The 15,508-nt window shown below is 39.0% G+C and overlaps 1 protein-coding gene across 2 annotated transcripts in view; it reads right to left on the reverse strand.

The window, feature by feature from the left end:
* Positions 1 to 15,508, reverse strand: part of LOC117346549 (alpha-1,4-N-acetylglucosaminyltransferase-like) — a 177,817-nt gene that overhangs the window by 16,813 nt on the left and 145,496 nt on the right. For both annotated transcript variants that reach the window (XM_033916313.1, XM_033916303.1), the window contains exon 4: positions 8,241 to 8,822. In XM_033916313.1, coding sequence (XP_033772204.1) covers positions 8,241 to 8,822 — 582 coding nt within the window. The remainder of the gene's footprint in view (positions 1 to 8,240; positions 8,823 to 15,508) is intronic.

Here is a 15,508-nt window from a genome sequence, read left to right on the forward strand (position 1 = left end):
CTGTAATAAGGTAATTTAGATTCGCAGTTAAGGGCAGGGAGGTTTGTCGGACCGGGGCTGTTGTCGGTCGGTCGGGGAAGTGCCACAAAAGTAAGGGGACCTGGCCGGCTGTGCTGCACCCGGGGCGGTAGAGAAGGAGGGGGGAGAAGGACGCTGAAAGCACATGGGGAATACAAAGGGGTGGAGAAGGACGCTGAAAGCACATGGGAAGGGCGGGGGGGAAGGACTCTGAAAGCACTTGTGGAAGACAGAGGGATGAGAAGGATGCTGAAAGCACATGGGGAAGACAAAGGGGTGGAGAAGGACGCTGAAAGGACATGGGGAAGAGGGGGGGGGTGGAGAAGGACGTTGAAAGGCCATGGGGAAGACAGAGAGGGAGAAGGACGCTGAAAGGACATGGGGAAGACAGAGGGGGGAGAAGGACGCTGACAGGACATGGGGAAGATGGGGGGAGAAGGACGCTGAAAGGAAATGGGGAAGAGAGAGTAGGGAGAAGACGCTGGCAGGGAAGAAGACAGATGCCAGACTATGGGGGGAGCGGAGAGAAGAAGATGGGTGCCAGACCAATTTGGAAGGGGGAAGAAAGGGAGAGGCACAGTAACAGAGCAAATGGAAGATGCAGAAGGAAGAGAGACAGTGGATGGAAGGAATTGAATGAGAACATGAGGAAAGCAGAAATCAGGCAACAAAGGTAGGAAAAGAATTATATTTCTTTTTTTTTATTTTGCTTCAGGATAAAGTAGTATATTAGTTGTGTTGATAAAAATTTATAAACATTAGAGGCTCTGGTAGAAACCCGTTTGCAAAGTATGTATTCTTCCCAATTAATATTTTCAAATTAATAAAGTCTTTTTGCTTATTTGTAAATGGGTTTCTACCAGAGCCTTTAATTCAGTAGCATAATTAAATGAAATAACTATTTCTGAAGTTTATAGGGACGGGCGGGGACGGAGGGGATTCCTCGCGGGGGACGGGTGGGACTTTGGCGGGGACGGGTGGGGACGGGTGGGATTTCTGTCCCCGCGCAACTCTCTACTGTATACTAGCCTCTCAAAGTCATGAGCTTACAGTTCTCAGTTCCACATTTTCTTTATGCTGTTGATAACACTAACTAAGTGATGAAATCTAAGTTCCTCTGTAGTTAGATTGGTTTCTGAGAGCTATCTTATGCTCTATTTTCACTTACTTATAATACTGACACTGCCTGGAGTGATGGCATGCTGTGCCGAATTCTTCTACTGTTTAAGGCAGACCCGTTAAGGAGTTTTATTGTTTCTTTGTTGTTCATGACTCTGCTTCAGCTCTTTGAATTACTTTTTATTTTAACTGCCTTGCCACATTTCTGTGTGTGCTATACATCTCACAATTGTTGGTTTATTATGCAACTTTTACATACTAATGAAAATCTAATGTTTAAAATGCCATCATGACTCTAACGTTAAAGGTTTAAATAATCCCACAAAGAAAGTAAAAATTCTTAATTATTTGAAATCCCTGAATGCGGATGTGCTGATGCTACAGGAAAAATTTAAAGCTGACTGGCCCTTGAATGTTTTTTTACTCAGATGCAATAGATAAGAAAAACGGGGTAATAACTATAATTAATAAATCTCTTAATGCCAAAGTCACATCTAATTCTACTGATACAAGAGGCAGATGGGTAAGCACCACATTGCAGACCCCACACGGACAGGTTTTGACTCTGATTAATATCTATGCACCTAATCTTGATGACCCACAGTTTTTCTCTGACATTGCTGATTTATTATTACAACACCCAAGGGCGGATTATGTTATAGGAGGGGATTATAATATGACTTTACACCCACTAAAGGATAGGTGTTCCTCTGTTCAATTCAGAAAAACCAAAGCATGGTTTCTGCTACATGATATTATAGAACAATTTAAATTAGTGGAACCATGGAGAATTCTTCACCCTGATCCTCACAACTCATACTCACGTATTGATTTCTTTTTGATCAGTAGCCGAATATTAAACAAGATTAAATCAGCAGATATTAAAGAAATATTAATTTCTGACCATGCAGTTATATCACTATTTATGCAATGTGATAATTCAACCAATCCTTCTCCCAATTGGAGATTTAATTCACCCTTATTTCAGATCCTGAATACATCAAATATATGGAAAAGGCAATATTGGAGTATTTAGAATTTAATAGTCCTACTGACACTAAATGGCACTGCTTTTGGGATGCTTTTAAAGCCTATTCCCGAGGAATGATCATGTTTTTCACTTGCACCAAACACAAAATGGCTAAAATGAAATTAGTAGAATTGGAACAGCAAATTAAAAAATTGGAAGAAGAACATCAAGCAAATATTACTAACATAACTAAGTTAGTGGAATTACAAAAACTAAGATTGCAATATAATTCAATTTTAAGTACAACAGCCGCAAATTCTGTTTTTATGAGGTCCTCCGCATACTATGCAGAAAGTAATAAAAGTGGTCATCTCTTAGCATCATATCTGAAAACAAAAACGGACAGGAAACTGATTTCTTCCATTCAGAATGCTAATGGGGACATCCTCACAAAAAATGAAGATATATTAGCAGTCTTCAAAACATATTATGAATCCTTATACACCTATGAAGATAATGGGAATAACAAGCAATACCACTTCTTGGATAAACTACCGCATACTATTTTAAATAAGGAAGATAATGATATGTTAGAGGGTGATTTCACCTTAGAGGATATTACTACCGCTTTAAAATGTATGGCACCTAATAAAGCACCTGGACCAGATGAGATCACAATAGAATTTTACAAAACTTTTCAAATTTACTTGCTCCAATCTTACTTCAATATTTTAATCATTTGTATAGCATATTAGATGTTAAAGGCACTTTCACTGAAGCTTCCATCATAGTGATTCCCAAGCCAGGAAAGGACCCCCAAATAATACAAAATTATAGACCTCTTTCCTTAATAAATGCTGATGCCAAACTTTACGCTAAAGTCATTGTGAGTAGACTACAAAAGACACTTCCCAGAATAATTAATCTTGATTAAAGTGGATTCATGCAGGGCAGATACTCATACAATAACACCAGAACTTTTGCAGATATTATTGCTTTGGCCTTGACCACCTCACAACAACTTCTGGCTATAGGCTTAGATGCTGAAAAAGCCTTTGACAGGGTGGAATGGCCCTATCTATATGGTACCCTTCAATGGTTTGGATTTTCTGAGAGTGTGATAAATAAGATAAAAGTGCTTTACAAACTTCCTTCCACTAGACTTTATATCAAGGGACATCATTCGCAAACATTCTTCCCAACTAGAGGCACTAGACAAGGATGCCCGTTATCCCCACTTCTCTTCAATATCGCCCTAGAACCACTGTTAATTGCAATCAGAAACAATCAGTTAATTAAAGGTTTTGAATATAGTGATCCCACAATCAAACTATCAGCTTATGCTGACGACGTTCTGCTTTACACTACTCCAGATTCTATACCTCATCTGCTGGAAACTATAGATGAACATTCACAGATTTCTGGTTATAAACTAAACCAAAGCAAAACGGAACTCATGGCTTTGAACTGTTCAGCTATATTACTTGAAATCAAACAATTTGGCTTTACGTGGACAAATCATATACTAAAATATTTAGGTGCTTTGTTTGCCCCCACAATTGACGAATCTATTGAATATAATACAGAATATATATTAAACACTGTCAAAGAATTGACTAACAAATGGTCTCATCTCAACATCTCATGGTGGGGGAGATTAGAAACAATAAAGATGATGATTGTACCTAAAGTCAATTACATTTTACACATGCTCCCATGTTATTCAAACCGAATATCTACTATCAAATCGAGAAACTGTTAGCAGGATTTCTTTGGCACAGTAAACAACCGCGCATCGCAATGAAGAAACTTAAAGCGGCTAAGGACAAAAGAGGGGTGAATTTTCCTATCTTTCACAGCTACCATATAGCCTTTCTAATGAGACAAGATACTCTATGGCTTATTTCTCCTCCTACTGAGGAATCACCAGCGTGGTTACTACTGGAACAACATATTTGCGGAGCAAATATATTAAAATATAATATGCAAAATTACTCTAATAAGAAAGGGAACTTAAATTTGATTATTGTTTCCACTAATAAAGCTATACTTACTATCGATAAGTTAGTACTGGTGAAATGGAACGCAACTAACATTGTATCTATATGGCACGATGAAAATATTAAGATCCAAGGTAATACTATTAACTGGAAAATCTGTTAAATGAAAGGCATATGGAACTTACATCATCTAATTAAAAATGACGAATGGATGACATTCAATGACATAATGACACTGTATAATATTCCTGGTCACTTGTTTTATCAGTGGATCCAATTAAAGCACTGTCTTACAAAGACCTATACAGATTTATCCTCCAGGAAAGTTCAACCAGATGTTCTAATGTATTGAAAAAAAAAATTCTATAATGGGAAAGGAATTGCTTCCAAATGATATAAGTTAATACAAGCACATTTTTTTGGCAATCCTGAACTGACTGAATCAGTTTGGAATGCAGATTTCGACACAACTACTAATTCTGACAGTTGGAAAATGATTTGGACACAAGCATTTAAAACCTTAAAATCTGCCTCGCTCCTTCAATCCATCTATTTTGTTTTGCACCACACTCACTGGACCCCACATAAGTTAGCCAAATTAAATGTGGATCAATCTGATAAATGCTGGTCCTGCAATAAAGCTCCAGGCTCACTGCCACACATGCTATATGATCGTGAACTACTGCAAACATACTGGACATCAGTATGGAAAACGATATGCTCTATACTAGACATTAATGATAAACTGACTTTGAACATTTTAATAATGGGGTTATGTGAACCTGAGTCATCACTATCATTGGATGCTCATAAAGCTAAAGTACTCCGTATCCTTTTATACCTAGCGATTAAGAATGTATTATCATCATGGAAAGACCTATCTAAGGTTGATTCAAACATGTGGTGGAATTCAGTGTGCATGTCATTTAAATACGAAAGGGTATTTGCGGAAAAATTAATGTCCACTAAGAATTTGAATAAGTTATGGGAACCTGTAAGAAATTATTGTAACTATTAGTTTCCTGTGTACTCTCACATGACATTTATATGATATAAAGCTGATTACTACTTTCAGATTACCATTTTTGGCGACTGATATATTACTGTTTATATAGGCTTTTAATCCTGTTGCTTTTGAATCGTGAATATGGCAGTGCTATAGCACACCTTCTCCTGCTTGAAGCTATGTGTATGGTATAGCTCTGTTGAGTTTAGAAACCTGCTTTTTCCTTTTTGATGCCTTATACTAGCTATGCTGTATTTGATCATTGCTGACACCAAGTTAAACATGTATGTATAAGTATTGTTTTCTTTTTCTGTATTGTTACCTATAATTCCAATAAAAAGATTTGAACTGAAAAAAAAGAAACAAAAGACTGGTCTTCATGACATTTGGTGTATTGAGATAAAGCATCAGATTACTGTCTCAATAACCACGAATCTGGACTTGGAGGATGAGATGCACGGTGTCTGCATCTATGAAACAAACATGTTTTTTCTTGTTACATAGAACATTTTGGACCCCTGTTCGATTACAGAAGTTAGATAGTTCTAAGTCCAATAGATGCTGGCACTATCATCTTGAAGTTGGGGCATTGGATCGTCTATTGTACTATTGTCCCTTGATACTTAAATTTTGAAGATCCATCTGGAATCAAGTGAACAAATTATTGGAAAATCCAGTGGCATTGACGTACAATACCATCCTATTTGGTACATTAATGAGGGCTAAATGCCAAATATCTACTCAGAATAACAAACTTCTTTTTATAATGACAGGGGTTGCCATACAACTTATTTTGAGGAACTGGAAAAACTGGGATCGATTAAATTATACTTTTTGGTGGAAATCTCTATGTCACACTTTTAAAATGGAACGTATGATGGCCATACAACAGGGACATTATAGGAAGTTTATGGATGTTTTGGAGCCATTGTCAAAATTCTGTAAGGAGTGATTGTTGATTTTGCCCATTGATAACACACGTCCAGGGTGGGTGGGAAGATATATTTTTAATTTGAGTGCATATTGTTGGATATGCACATAAGAACATAAGAACTGCTGCTGCTGGGTCAGATCAGTGGTCCAACATGCCCAGCAGTCTGCTCCCGCGGTGGTCCCCAGGTCAAAGACCAGTGCCCTAACCGAGACCAGCCCTACCTGCATACATTCTAGTTCCACAGGAACTTGTCTAACTTTGTCTTGAAACCCTGGATGGTGGTTTTCCCCTACGACAGCCTCCGGAAGAGCGTTCCAGTTTTCTACCACTCTCTGGGTGAAAAAGAACTTCCTTACTTTTCTACGGAATCTATCCCCTTTTAACTTTAGACAGTGCCCTCTCATTCTCCCTACCTTGGAGAGGGTGAACAACCTGTCTTTATCTACTAAGTCTATTCCCTTCATTATCTTGAAGGTTTCGATCATGTCCCCTCTCAGTCTCCTCTTTTCAAGGGAGAAGAGGCCCAGTTTCTCTAATTTCTCACTGTACGACAACTCCTCCAGCCCCTTAACCATTTTAGTCGCTCTTCTCTGGACCCTTTCGAGTAGTACTGTGTCCTTCTTCAAGTACGGCAACCAGTGCTGGATGCAGTATTCCAGATGGGGGCATACCATGGCCCAGTACAGTGGCATGATAACCTTCTCCGATCTGTTCATGATCCCCTTCTTAATCATTCCAAGCATTCTGTTTGCCCTTTTCGCCACTGCTGCGCATTGCGCGGATGGCTTCATCGACTTGTCGACCAGTAATTGGGGGGGGGGGTGATATATGTATTTGTCATAGAATATAATTTTGATTGAATTTAAGTGATGTTAAAGTATAAAATGGCTGTATAATATCTTACACTTATTTTTGGCTTTAAAATTAATTAAGATTTATTTTTTAAAAAGAAGACAATGCAATAGGGATATCCCAATCAACATCCAGCATGTTGAAATCATCTATTAGTAAAACCCCTTTTTTATATATATTCTGAATGTCTACTATTAAATCTCTGTCCACTTCTGTCTGTGAAGGAGGCCTGTATATCACACCAATGTAAATATATTTACCATTCCCTCTTTCCAAATTGATCCACAGTGTCTCCTCCTTGCCCTGCAGATCCTACAATTGTGTGGCTTTAATATGATATTTAACATATAATTCTGCTCCTCCTTTTCCAGTGAAGAGCTATGCGAAGCTGCAAAGTGGGTTTCTCAGTACTATTTGGAACAAGACACCTGACACGACAGCCAGTTTGTTTAAGCAATCCTGCAAGGTTTGTTTGGGGTCGAGAATCCAACTGGAAAATCTACTCCCTAGGTCCATTTTATTCTGTTCCTGGCTGCACTTCACATAGGGCTCCTTTTACTAAGGTGCGCTAATGTTTTTAGCGTGTGCTGCCGAGTAGCGTGTGCTAACCCCCACGCTACGTGCCGAGAACTAACGCCAGCTCAATGGTGGTGTTAGCGTCTAGCACGCCCTAAAACCGCTATCGGAGCTTAGTAAAAGGAGCCCAAAGTATATATATATTTTCAGGTTAATTGTTCTTTGAATTCGCCATTGCAAGTTCCTCTTGACCAACTGCTTTATGTTTCCAGAGAGCCTGGTAGCTAGGAATTATCATATGGTCTACTTGTCCTCGGAGAAAGCAAAGGTACTTACCTATAGCAGGTGTTTTCGAGGACAGCAGGCCAATAATTTCACATATCCTCCCACCACCCCTAGGAGTTGAATTCTTTAGCTATATATTGCACTGTTGGTCCCTCACTCGCAAGGCCAGCAGGAAGGCACCTGTGCATGGTGAGATGCTATCTTCAAAATTTAAAGCTTTACATATACTTCTAAGTGTCCGCACCCGGAGCTAAGTAGATACATCACACACATGTGAGTTTATTGGCCTGCTATCCTTGAAGAACACCTGTTACAAGTAAGTAGTACTTTTGCTTTACATAATATTAATATTTTTATCACTTTTGTTTTCATTTTAAGATTTGCATCAAACTTAAATCCAGGAAAACATGTAAGATTAAAGGTAATAAATAAGATAGAAAGATGAAGGTCTAAATACTTTTATGCAGTCCTCATTGACTATCTCTATGTTTGTGGAAAATATTAAGAAGCTAATGCTTAAATAACATTGGCCTCCCTTACTTATTTCCTTGATGTAGGTTTTATAATTAATTCATAGGTACGTGGACAGCGTTTCATAAAGAGGTTCTCAATCAATGAATTGCTTCCAACAATAATCTTCCTGTTCTTGTTCATGAAATTCCACAAGTGCAAAGCATACGAGTTATTAAAAGAGTCCTTGGGGTTCCAGACCTGAAAATACCGTTCCCATGTTTGATATGGAACTGGATAGAATCGTTGTGTTTTCAGAATGGAAAAATCTCCACATATGATGTCTTCTGTACCTTTAAAAACTGTCATTCCACAATGCCTTTTTATCATTCTAGTAACTAGTCCAGGGCCTTGATGTCCCCTTATCTCTCCTCTGTAGTTCTTCACAAAGTCCTCCATACAGTCCCAGAGAAACTGATGGTGCTTTTGAAAACCTAATATTGCTGAGTTGACAATCTTATATCCCTGAACTGCCAGGAAATCGATCTCTTGAACAGGCCTCAGGGATATGATATCTGTGTCCATGTACATCCCACCATACTTCCAAATCACTGCTAATCTGAAGCCCTCAGAAGAGACACATGTCCAGTATTGCTCCTTGGCTGGGTTTACCTGTAAAGGAAAGATGTAGAGGTTTTGCTATTTCTCTTGTTTTGTTTCATTATCATATAAAATCAAGAACAGATTAACACATACTATATGTATTGTCAACAGAAGATGTATGTCATGCTTGTTCAACCCACAGACTATAGGCCACAATCCAGCCCCTACCACCCTCACCCATACACACACAAAGGAAAAACAGTTACGGCCCCTCAACTGTGGAACGCCTTACCTATTTATATAAGGGAAGAGAGACATATAGATAGATTCAAAGGCAAGTTAAAATGCTTTCTTTTTAAAGATGTTTTTGACTGTTAGTTCCCTTAGCCAAGACTGTACACTTTGGGCTCCTTTTACTAAGCTGCGGTAGTGTTTTTAGCGCGCACTGCAGATTAGCGTGCGCTAACCCCCAAGCTACGTGGAAAATCTAACGCCAGCTCAATGGAGGCATTAGCATCTAGCGAGCGTTAAAACCACTAACCCAGCTTAGTAAAAGGAGCCCTTTATTTTAGATACCTGTTTATTAGCCCATCTTTAGATTTCTGATTTTTTTAAACCCCTCCTTGTGTTGCCTCCCTTAATTGTCTTATTTACTATCAATTAATGTATTTCTATCCCTGCCTTTCCTAGTAGTTTCATCAGTCCCGTAAGTCATGTTTGTAGCATCTGTATTTTCCCCTTATACGTTGTAAAATAATTTTAGTATTGTACATCGCCTTGAAAATATGATTAGGCGATTAATCAAATTTTTAAATAAACTTAAACTTGAAACTTAAAAGTATTTCCCTGTAACTTCGAGTGTCCCCTCGTCTTTGTAATTTTTGACAGAGTGAAAAATTGATCCACTTGTACCCGTTCTACTCCACTCAGGATTTTGTAGACTTCAATCATACTCCACTCAGCCGTTTCTTTTCCAAGCTGAAGAGCCCTAACCTTTTTAGTCTTTCGTCATATGAGAGGAGTTCCATCCTCTTTATCATCTTGGTCACTCTTCTTTGAACCTTTTCTAGTGTCACTATATCTTTCTTGAGATAAGGAGACCTGAACTGAATACAACACTCCAGATGCAACATGACATAATCAGGCTCGAGGAATGGGCATTAACATGGCAGATGAGATTCAACGTGGATAAGTGTAAAGTGATGCATGTCGGTAACGAAAATCTCCTGCACAAATACAGGATGTCTGGGGCGGTAGTTGGAGAGACCTCCCAGGAAAGGGACTTGAGAGTTCTTTTTTTTTTTTTATATCTTTATTGATTTTAAATCTGAAACAGTTTCATACAATTGAACAAACAGTAGGTATTACATATATTACACTAATATCTGTACAGGTAACATATACAACATTCAAGATTTATAGTTATCTTACATGTAATAATAACATAACATAACATAATATATATTGTAAATAAAGAATAAAGTTACCCAAATGTCCCCATAAATATTTATTCCCCTCCCTCCAACCCCACCACCCTCCATGGACTTGAGAGTTCTGATCGACAAGTCGATGAAGCCGTCCGCGCAATGTGCGGCGGCGGTGGCGAAAAGGGTGAACAGAATGCTAGGAATGATAAAGAAGGGGATCATGAACAGATCAGAGAAGGTTATCATGCTGCTATACTGGGCCATGGTGTGCCCTCACCTGGAGTACTGCGTACAGTATTGGTCGCCGTACATGAAGAAGGACATGGTACTACTCGAAAGGATCCAGAGAAGAGCAACTAAGATGGTTAAAGGGTTGGAGGAGCTGCCGTACAGTGAAAGAGAGAAACTGGGCCTCTTCTCTCTCGAACAGAGGAGATTGAGAGGGGATATGATCGAAAGGTACTGAAGGGGATAGACTTAATAGACATGGACAGGTTGTTTACCCTCTCCAAGGTAGGGAGAAGAGGGCACTCTCTAAAGTTGAAAGGGGATAGATTCCGTACAAACGTAAGGAAGTTCTTCTTCACCCAGAGTGGTGGAGAGATGGAACGTTCTTCCGGAGTCTGTCATAGGGGAAAACACCCTCCAGGGATTCAAGGAAAGCTTGAAAAGTTCCTGCTGAACACAGACGTACGCAGGTAGGGCTAGTCTCAGTTAGGGCACTGGTCTTTGACCAGAGGGCCACTGCATGAGCGGACTGCTGGGCATGATGGACCACTAGTCTGACCCAGCAGCGGCAATACTTATATTCTTATGTTCTTAAGAGGTTGCACCATGGAGCGATACATGGGCATTATAACATTCTTACTCTTGTTAATCATCCCTTTTTAATAATTCCTAGCATCCTGTTTGCTAACCCCCAAGATGGACCCTAGCATCCGGTAACTGTGATTTGGGTTATTCTTCTCAATGTGCATCACTTTGCATTTGTCCACATTAAATTTCATCTGTCACTTGGATGCCCAGTCTTCCAATTTTCTAAGGACTGCCTGCAATTTTTCATTTTAACAACTTTGAACAGTTTAGTGTCATCTGTGAATTTAATCACTTCACTCGTTCCAATTTCCAGATCATTTATAAATAAGTTAAATAGCACTGGGGAGAGGCCTAAGGTCCTGATTGGCCCAGATGCCTAAAGCCCCTTCTATCAGAGGGGTTTTAAACACCTGGGCCAACCGGAGTCTTAGGACTCCTTCCCAGTGCATTCTGGGATGCACTGGGAGTGGCCTAAGACTCCAATTTGCCAGATCTCTAAGGCCCCTCCTAAGGGTCAATGTGTTTTTCAAAGGTTTCCTCTATAACTAATCCAGTAAATAGGACCACACTAAAGAAAAGGATTAAGCTGATTTAAACAGTAGCTCATATAGAAGCGACTGCTATCAACCAACTAATACTTCTGAATTTGATGTTTCAAAGTTGTAATGTTTTGATTCTATTAAATAAGATCAGCAAAGATTTAGATTAATGAGATTATAATTTTTTATTTAAAATTATATTTTAAAACAATTAAAAGAAATAATTTAAAATGTGAGCTCACAGGTTAAAAACAGTTTTAAAATTCAATTAATTATTTTCAAAATTGCACATTAAGTAATCCTAGTGCATCTTAGCGCGTTAAATGCTAATGCATGCTAACGCGTCCATATGATATAGTGGATGTGTTAGCACATGTTAGCATTTAGCATGCACTAAGACGCACTAGCGCACCTTAGTAAAAGGAACCTTAAATCCTGTAAACAGCTCACAAAAAATAATATTTTCTCATAAATATTCAAATTCAAATGAATTTCACATAAGCTAGAATGTTGTTTCTTTTCTTTAAACTCTGCAGGAGCAAGCAACAAAAATTCAGTACTCCCCTTGGTTACAGTAGAGACCCAACCAAAATATCAGATAAGTGGATTCAGCAATGAAATTAGTTCTTTATAATATAATAAATTCTCATTCTTTTCCAAACTCCAATATATTTCAGGTATGATCCGGTGTTACTTTTCAGGTAAGTATAAATCTTAATGTTCTTTTCAATTAACTGTAGGCTTCAATTATTTTGTCTCAAATGCAATGCAAAGAACATAAGAATTGCCGCTGCTGGGTCAGACCAGTGGTCCATCATGCCCAGCAGTCAACTCATGCGGTGGCCCTTAGGTCAAAGGCCAGTGCCCTGAGTCTAGCCTTACCTGCGTACGTTCTGGTTCAGCAGGAACTTGCCTAACTTTGTCTTGAATCCTTGGAGGGTGTTTTCCCCTATAACAGCCTCCGGAAGAGCGTTCCAGATTTATACCACTCTCTGGGTGAAGAAGAACTATCTTATATTAGTATGGAATCTATCCCCTTTTAACTTTAGAAAGTGCCCTCTCGTTCTTCCTACCTTGGAGAGGATGAACAACCTATCTTTATCTACTAAGTCTATTCTCTTCAGTATCTGAATGTTTCTATCATGTCCCTGCTCAGTCTCCTCTTTTCAAGGGAGAAGAGGCCCCGTTTCTCTAATCTCTCACGCTTTTAGGTAATAGATTATAGTACTGTGCACCTATAAGGTTTGATTTTTCTCTTATAGTAGTCTTCCTCTGTTTCATTGGTGCCCTTGTGCTGCTATTCTTCTTCTGGGTTTCAAGATGCTTTTCTTCTCTGAAACACCTGTTGCTAGCTTAACTTAGATAAATTCTCTCTATGTGGTTGTGCTTAAGCTAGAGTTCCTTATATGCATACAAGCAACTTTTACTGTGTATAGCTTCTAGCTATAGAAAATAAAAGAGAATAAATTCCCCCTACTATGTACTCTTAAACTGAATCTCATGTGTTCTCCCGATCTAGCTATGTCTTCTGGCTGGTCTGGGCTGAACAGAGAATTCTTTGCAGGCTCTCACTGGTTCTCACATTAAGGGGTCCGTTTACTAAGGCGCGCTAGTTCATCTTAGTGCATGCTAAATGCTAACGTGTGGCAACATATCCATAGGATATAATGGACGCGTTAGCGTGAATTAGCATTTAGCATGTGCTAAGACGTACTAGCGCGCCTTAGTAATTCTTTCACATTCAGCAGCAGCAAACAGAATAAAACACTCCTTTGAAAATAGTTCTTTAAATGTAAATATGCCCTCCTATGCACTTTTCAGATTTTCTCTATTACATATCAAAATCATGATAGGATTTGATTCTAAAATCAATCCTTTAACACTGGCAGGCACTCCTAATCATACAGCACTGCCAAGTAATCAATTAAACTCTAAGGGCTAGGTTTAAAAAAAAAAAACATGTAAAAAACCGACGGGCTGCTATCGCAACCGTTATAATAGCGACTGTAAAAAAGCATGTCATAATCCATAAAACACTCATGCAAATGAGGTTGGCAGAGAGTAACGAAGACCTGCTAAATTTGCATGTGCCCATCGCTGGTTACAGTGATGGGCGCATGTGCAAAATAAACGAAGAAAACAAAAAAACAACAGCGGGAGAAATGCTCAATGTCTCCTGCTGTCAAACAACATCCCACCAACTCCCCTCGGCAGAGGGAGAGATGCCCAATCTCTCCCGCCCAACCGACATCCCCTCAGCAGGAGAGATGCCCAATCTCTCCTGCCAAATTGACACCCTCCAACTCCCCTCAGCAGCAGGAGAGTGGCCCACGCTCTCCCGCCACCTTGCAACACCCTCCCCGTGCCTCCAATGACCCCACCTCCCCCTCTTTACCTTATTTTCAGATGGCTGGCTGGAGGGATACTTACTTCCTCTAGAGCATCAGAACAGCCCCAAAGAGCGTGGCAAACCGCCAAAGCCCCAGGAGCACTGGAGCAGCCCCAGGAGGTAAAACTTTTATTTTTCCTGTTTTTTACATCCATTTACAATACTATCACACCCAAGTCCCACTCCTCTTTCATGCACAAAGCTTCTTCACCCTCCTAAACTGTACCATTCCCTTGGATTTTTGCAGCCCAAATGCATGACCTTACATTTCTTAGCTGCCAAATTTCAGACTATTCTTTAAGCTTCGCTAAGTCCTTCCTCTTTTATTTTTCTTTCTTTATTTATAAATTTTCAAATTACATACCAAGTATGCACTTGTACAGAAAGTTGGTTAGACAGTACATTGCTTCTCAAAGTATAAAACAAACATTTTACACCTTGATATTCCATAAAACAAAACCAAAGAATATTAGTTTAACTAACACAACTCAAGTCCTTCAAATTGGATCCAAAATATCACATAAGCGAGAAAAAAGAAAATATAATTTAAGAATAAACTATACATAGTGCTGAAGTAAGAGTAACATATTCAAACTATTGAGTGATTGATTTTTCCCATCTATTCGGGACAAGGCCAAGAAAGCAGTTAACCGTTGAGGTTCAAAGAAAACATATTTAACTGAGCGGTGGCAAATACTACACTTACAGGGGTGTCTCAAATAGAATGTAGCCCCCAATAAAATGACCCCTGTCTCAAAAGAAGACATTCTCGATGACGTTTTTTTGTTTCTCATGAGAGATCAGGATACATTTGATTTTACATCCAAGAAACTCTTTTTGTTTCTTTTTAAAGAAAAGCCTCAATAACCATACTTTATCAATCGAAAGAGCTACAGTTAATATCAATGTAGAAGGTGTTACAATGTCCTTATTAGATATTTCCAAAATTTCCAATGCATTTAGTAATGCTTGATCAGGTTTTCTTGACTGTGGGTGAGGCCCATTTTTATTAGGTAGATAGTACACTTGAGAAAATGGGGGTAATGTATCTTCTGTGACTTGTAGAACTTCTACCAAGTATCTCCTAAGCATCTCCCTAGAAGTTACCATTTTTAGTCTTGGAAAATTAATAAGACTCATGTTATTATTTTGTGAATTATTCTCAAGCATTTCTAATTTTCTTCTAAAATTCACATTATCCTTGATTAGAGCCTTTTGAAGTTGTTTAGACTGTAATAAATCTTGGTCAAGCTTTTCAATAGAGGATTTTAAAACAATCAGATCTTCTTTTAAGTCCTTGAGCTCTTTAGTGTGTTGAATCAATTTAGTCTCTATATATTGGAAACTGGGGCTAATAGTTTTAACAAAATTAGCCACTAAGTCCCAAAGAGACTCAAGAGTCACCTTAGTGGGCTTCTCCCAAATAGGAAATTTTTGTTGGGTGTAGAAATGCTCATCCTCTGAGGAATTCTCCTGGCCTTGCTCTGTCTGGTTTGTTCCACCTCCGGTTGCTGAACCAGCCCCTGATTCTCCTGCACAGGGAGTTCTGCCTCCATGCTCTCCGTAGATGTTAATTGCCTCAGG

The sequence above is a fragment of the Geotrypetes seraphini genome, chromosome 1, assembly GCF_902459505.1.
Source record: "Geotrypetes seraphini chromosome 1, aGeoSer1.1, whole genome shotgun sequence".
Classification (NCBI taxonomy): domain Eukaryota; kingdom Metazoa; phylum Chordata; class Amphibia; order Gymnophiona; family Dermophiidae; genus Geotrypetes; species Geotrypetes seraphini.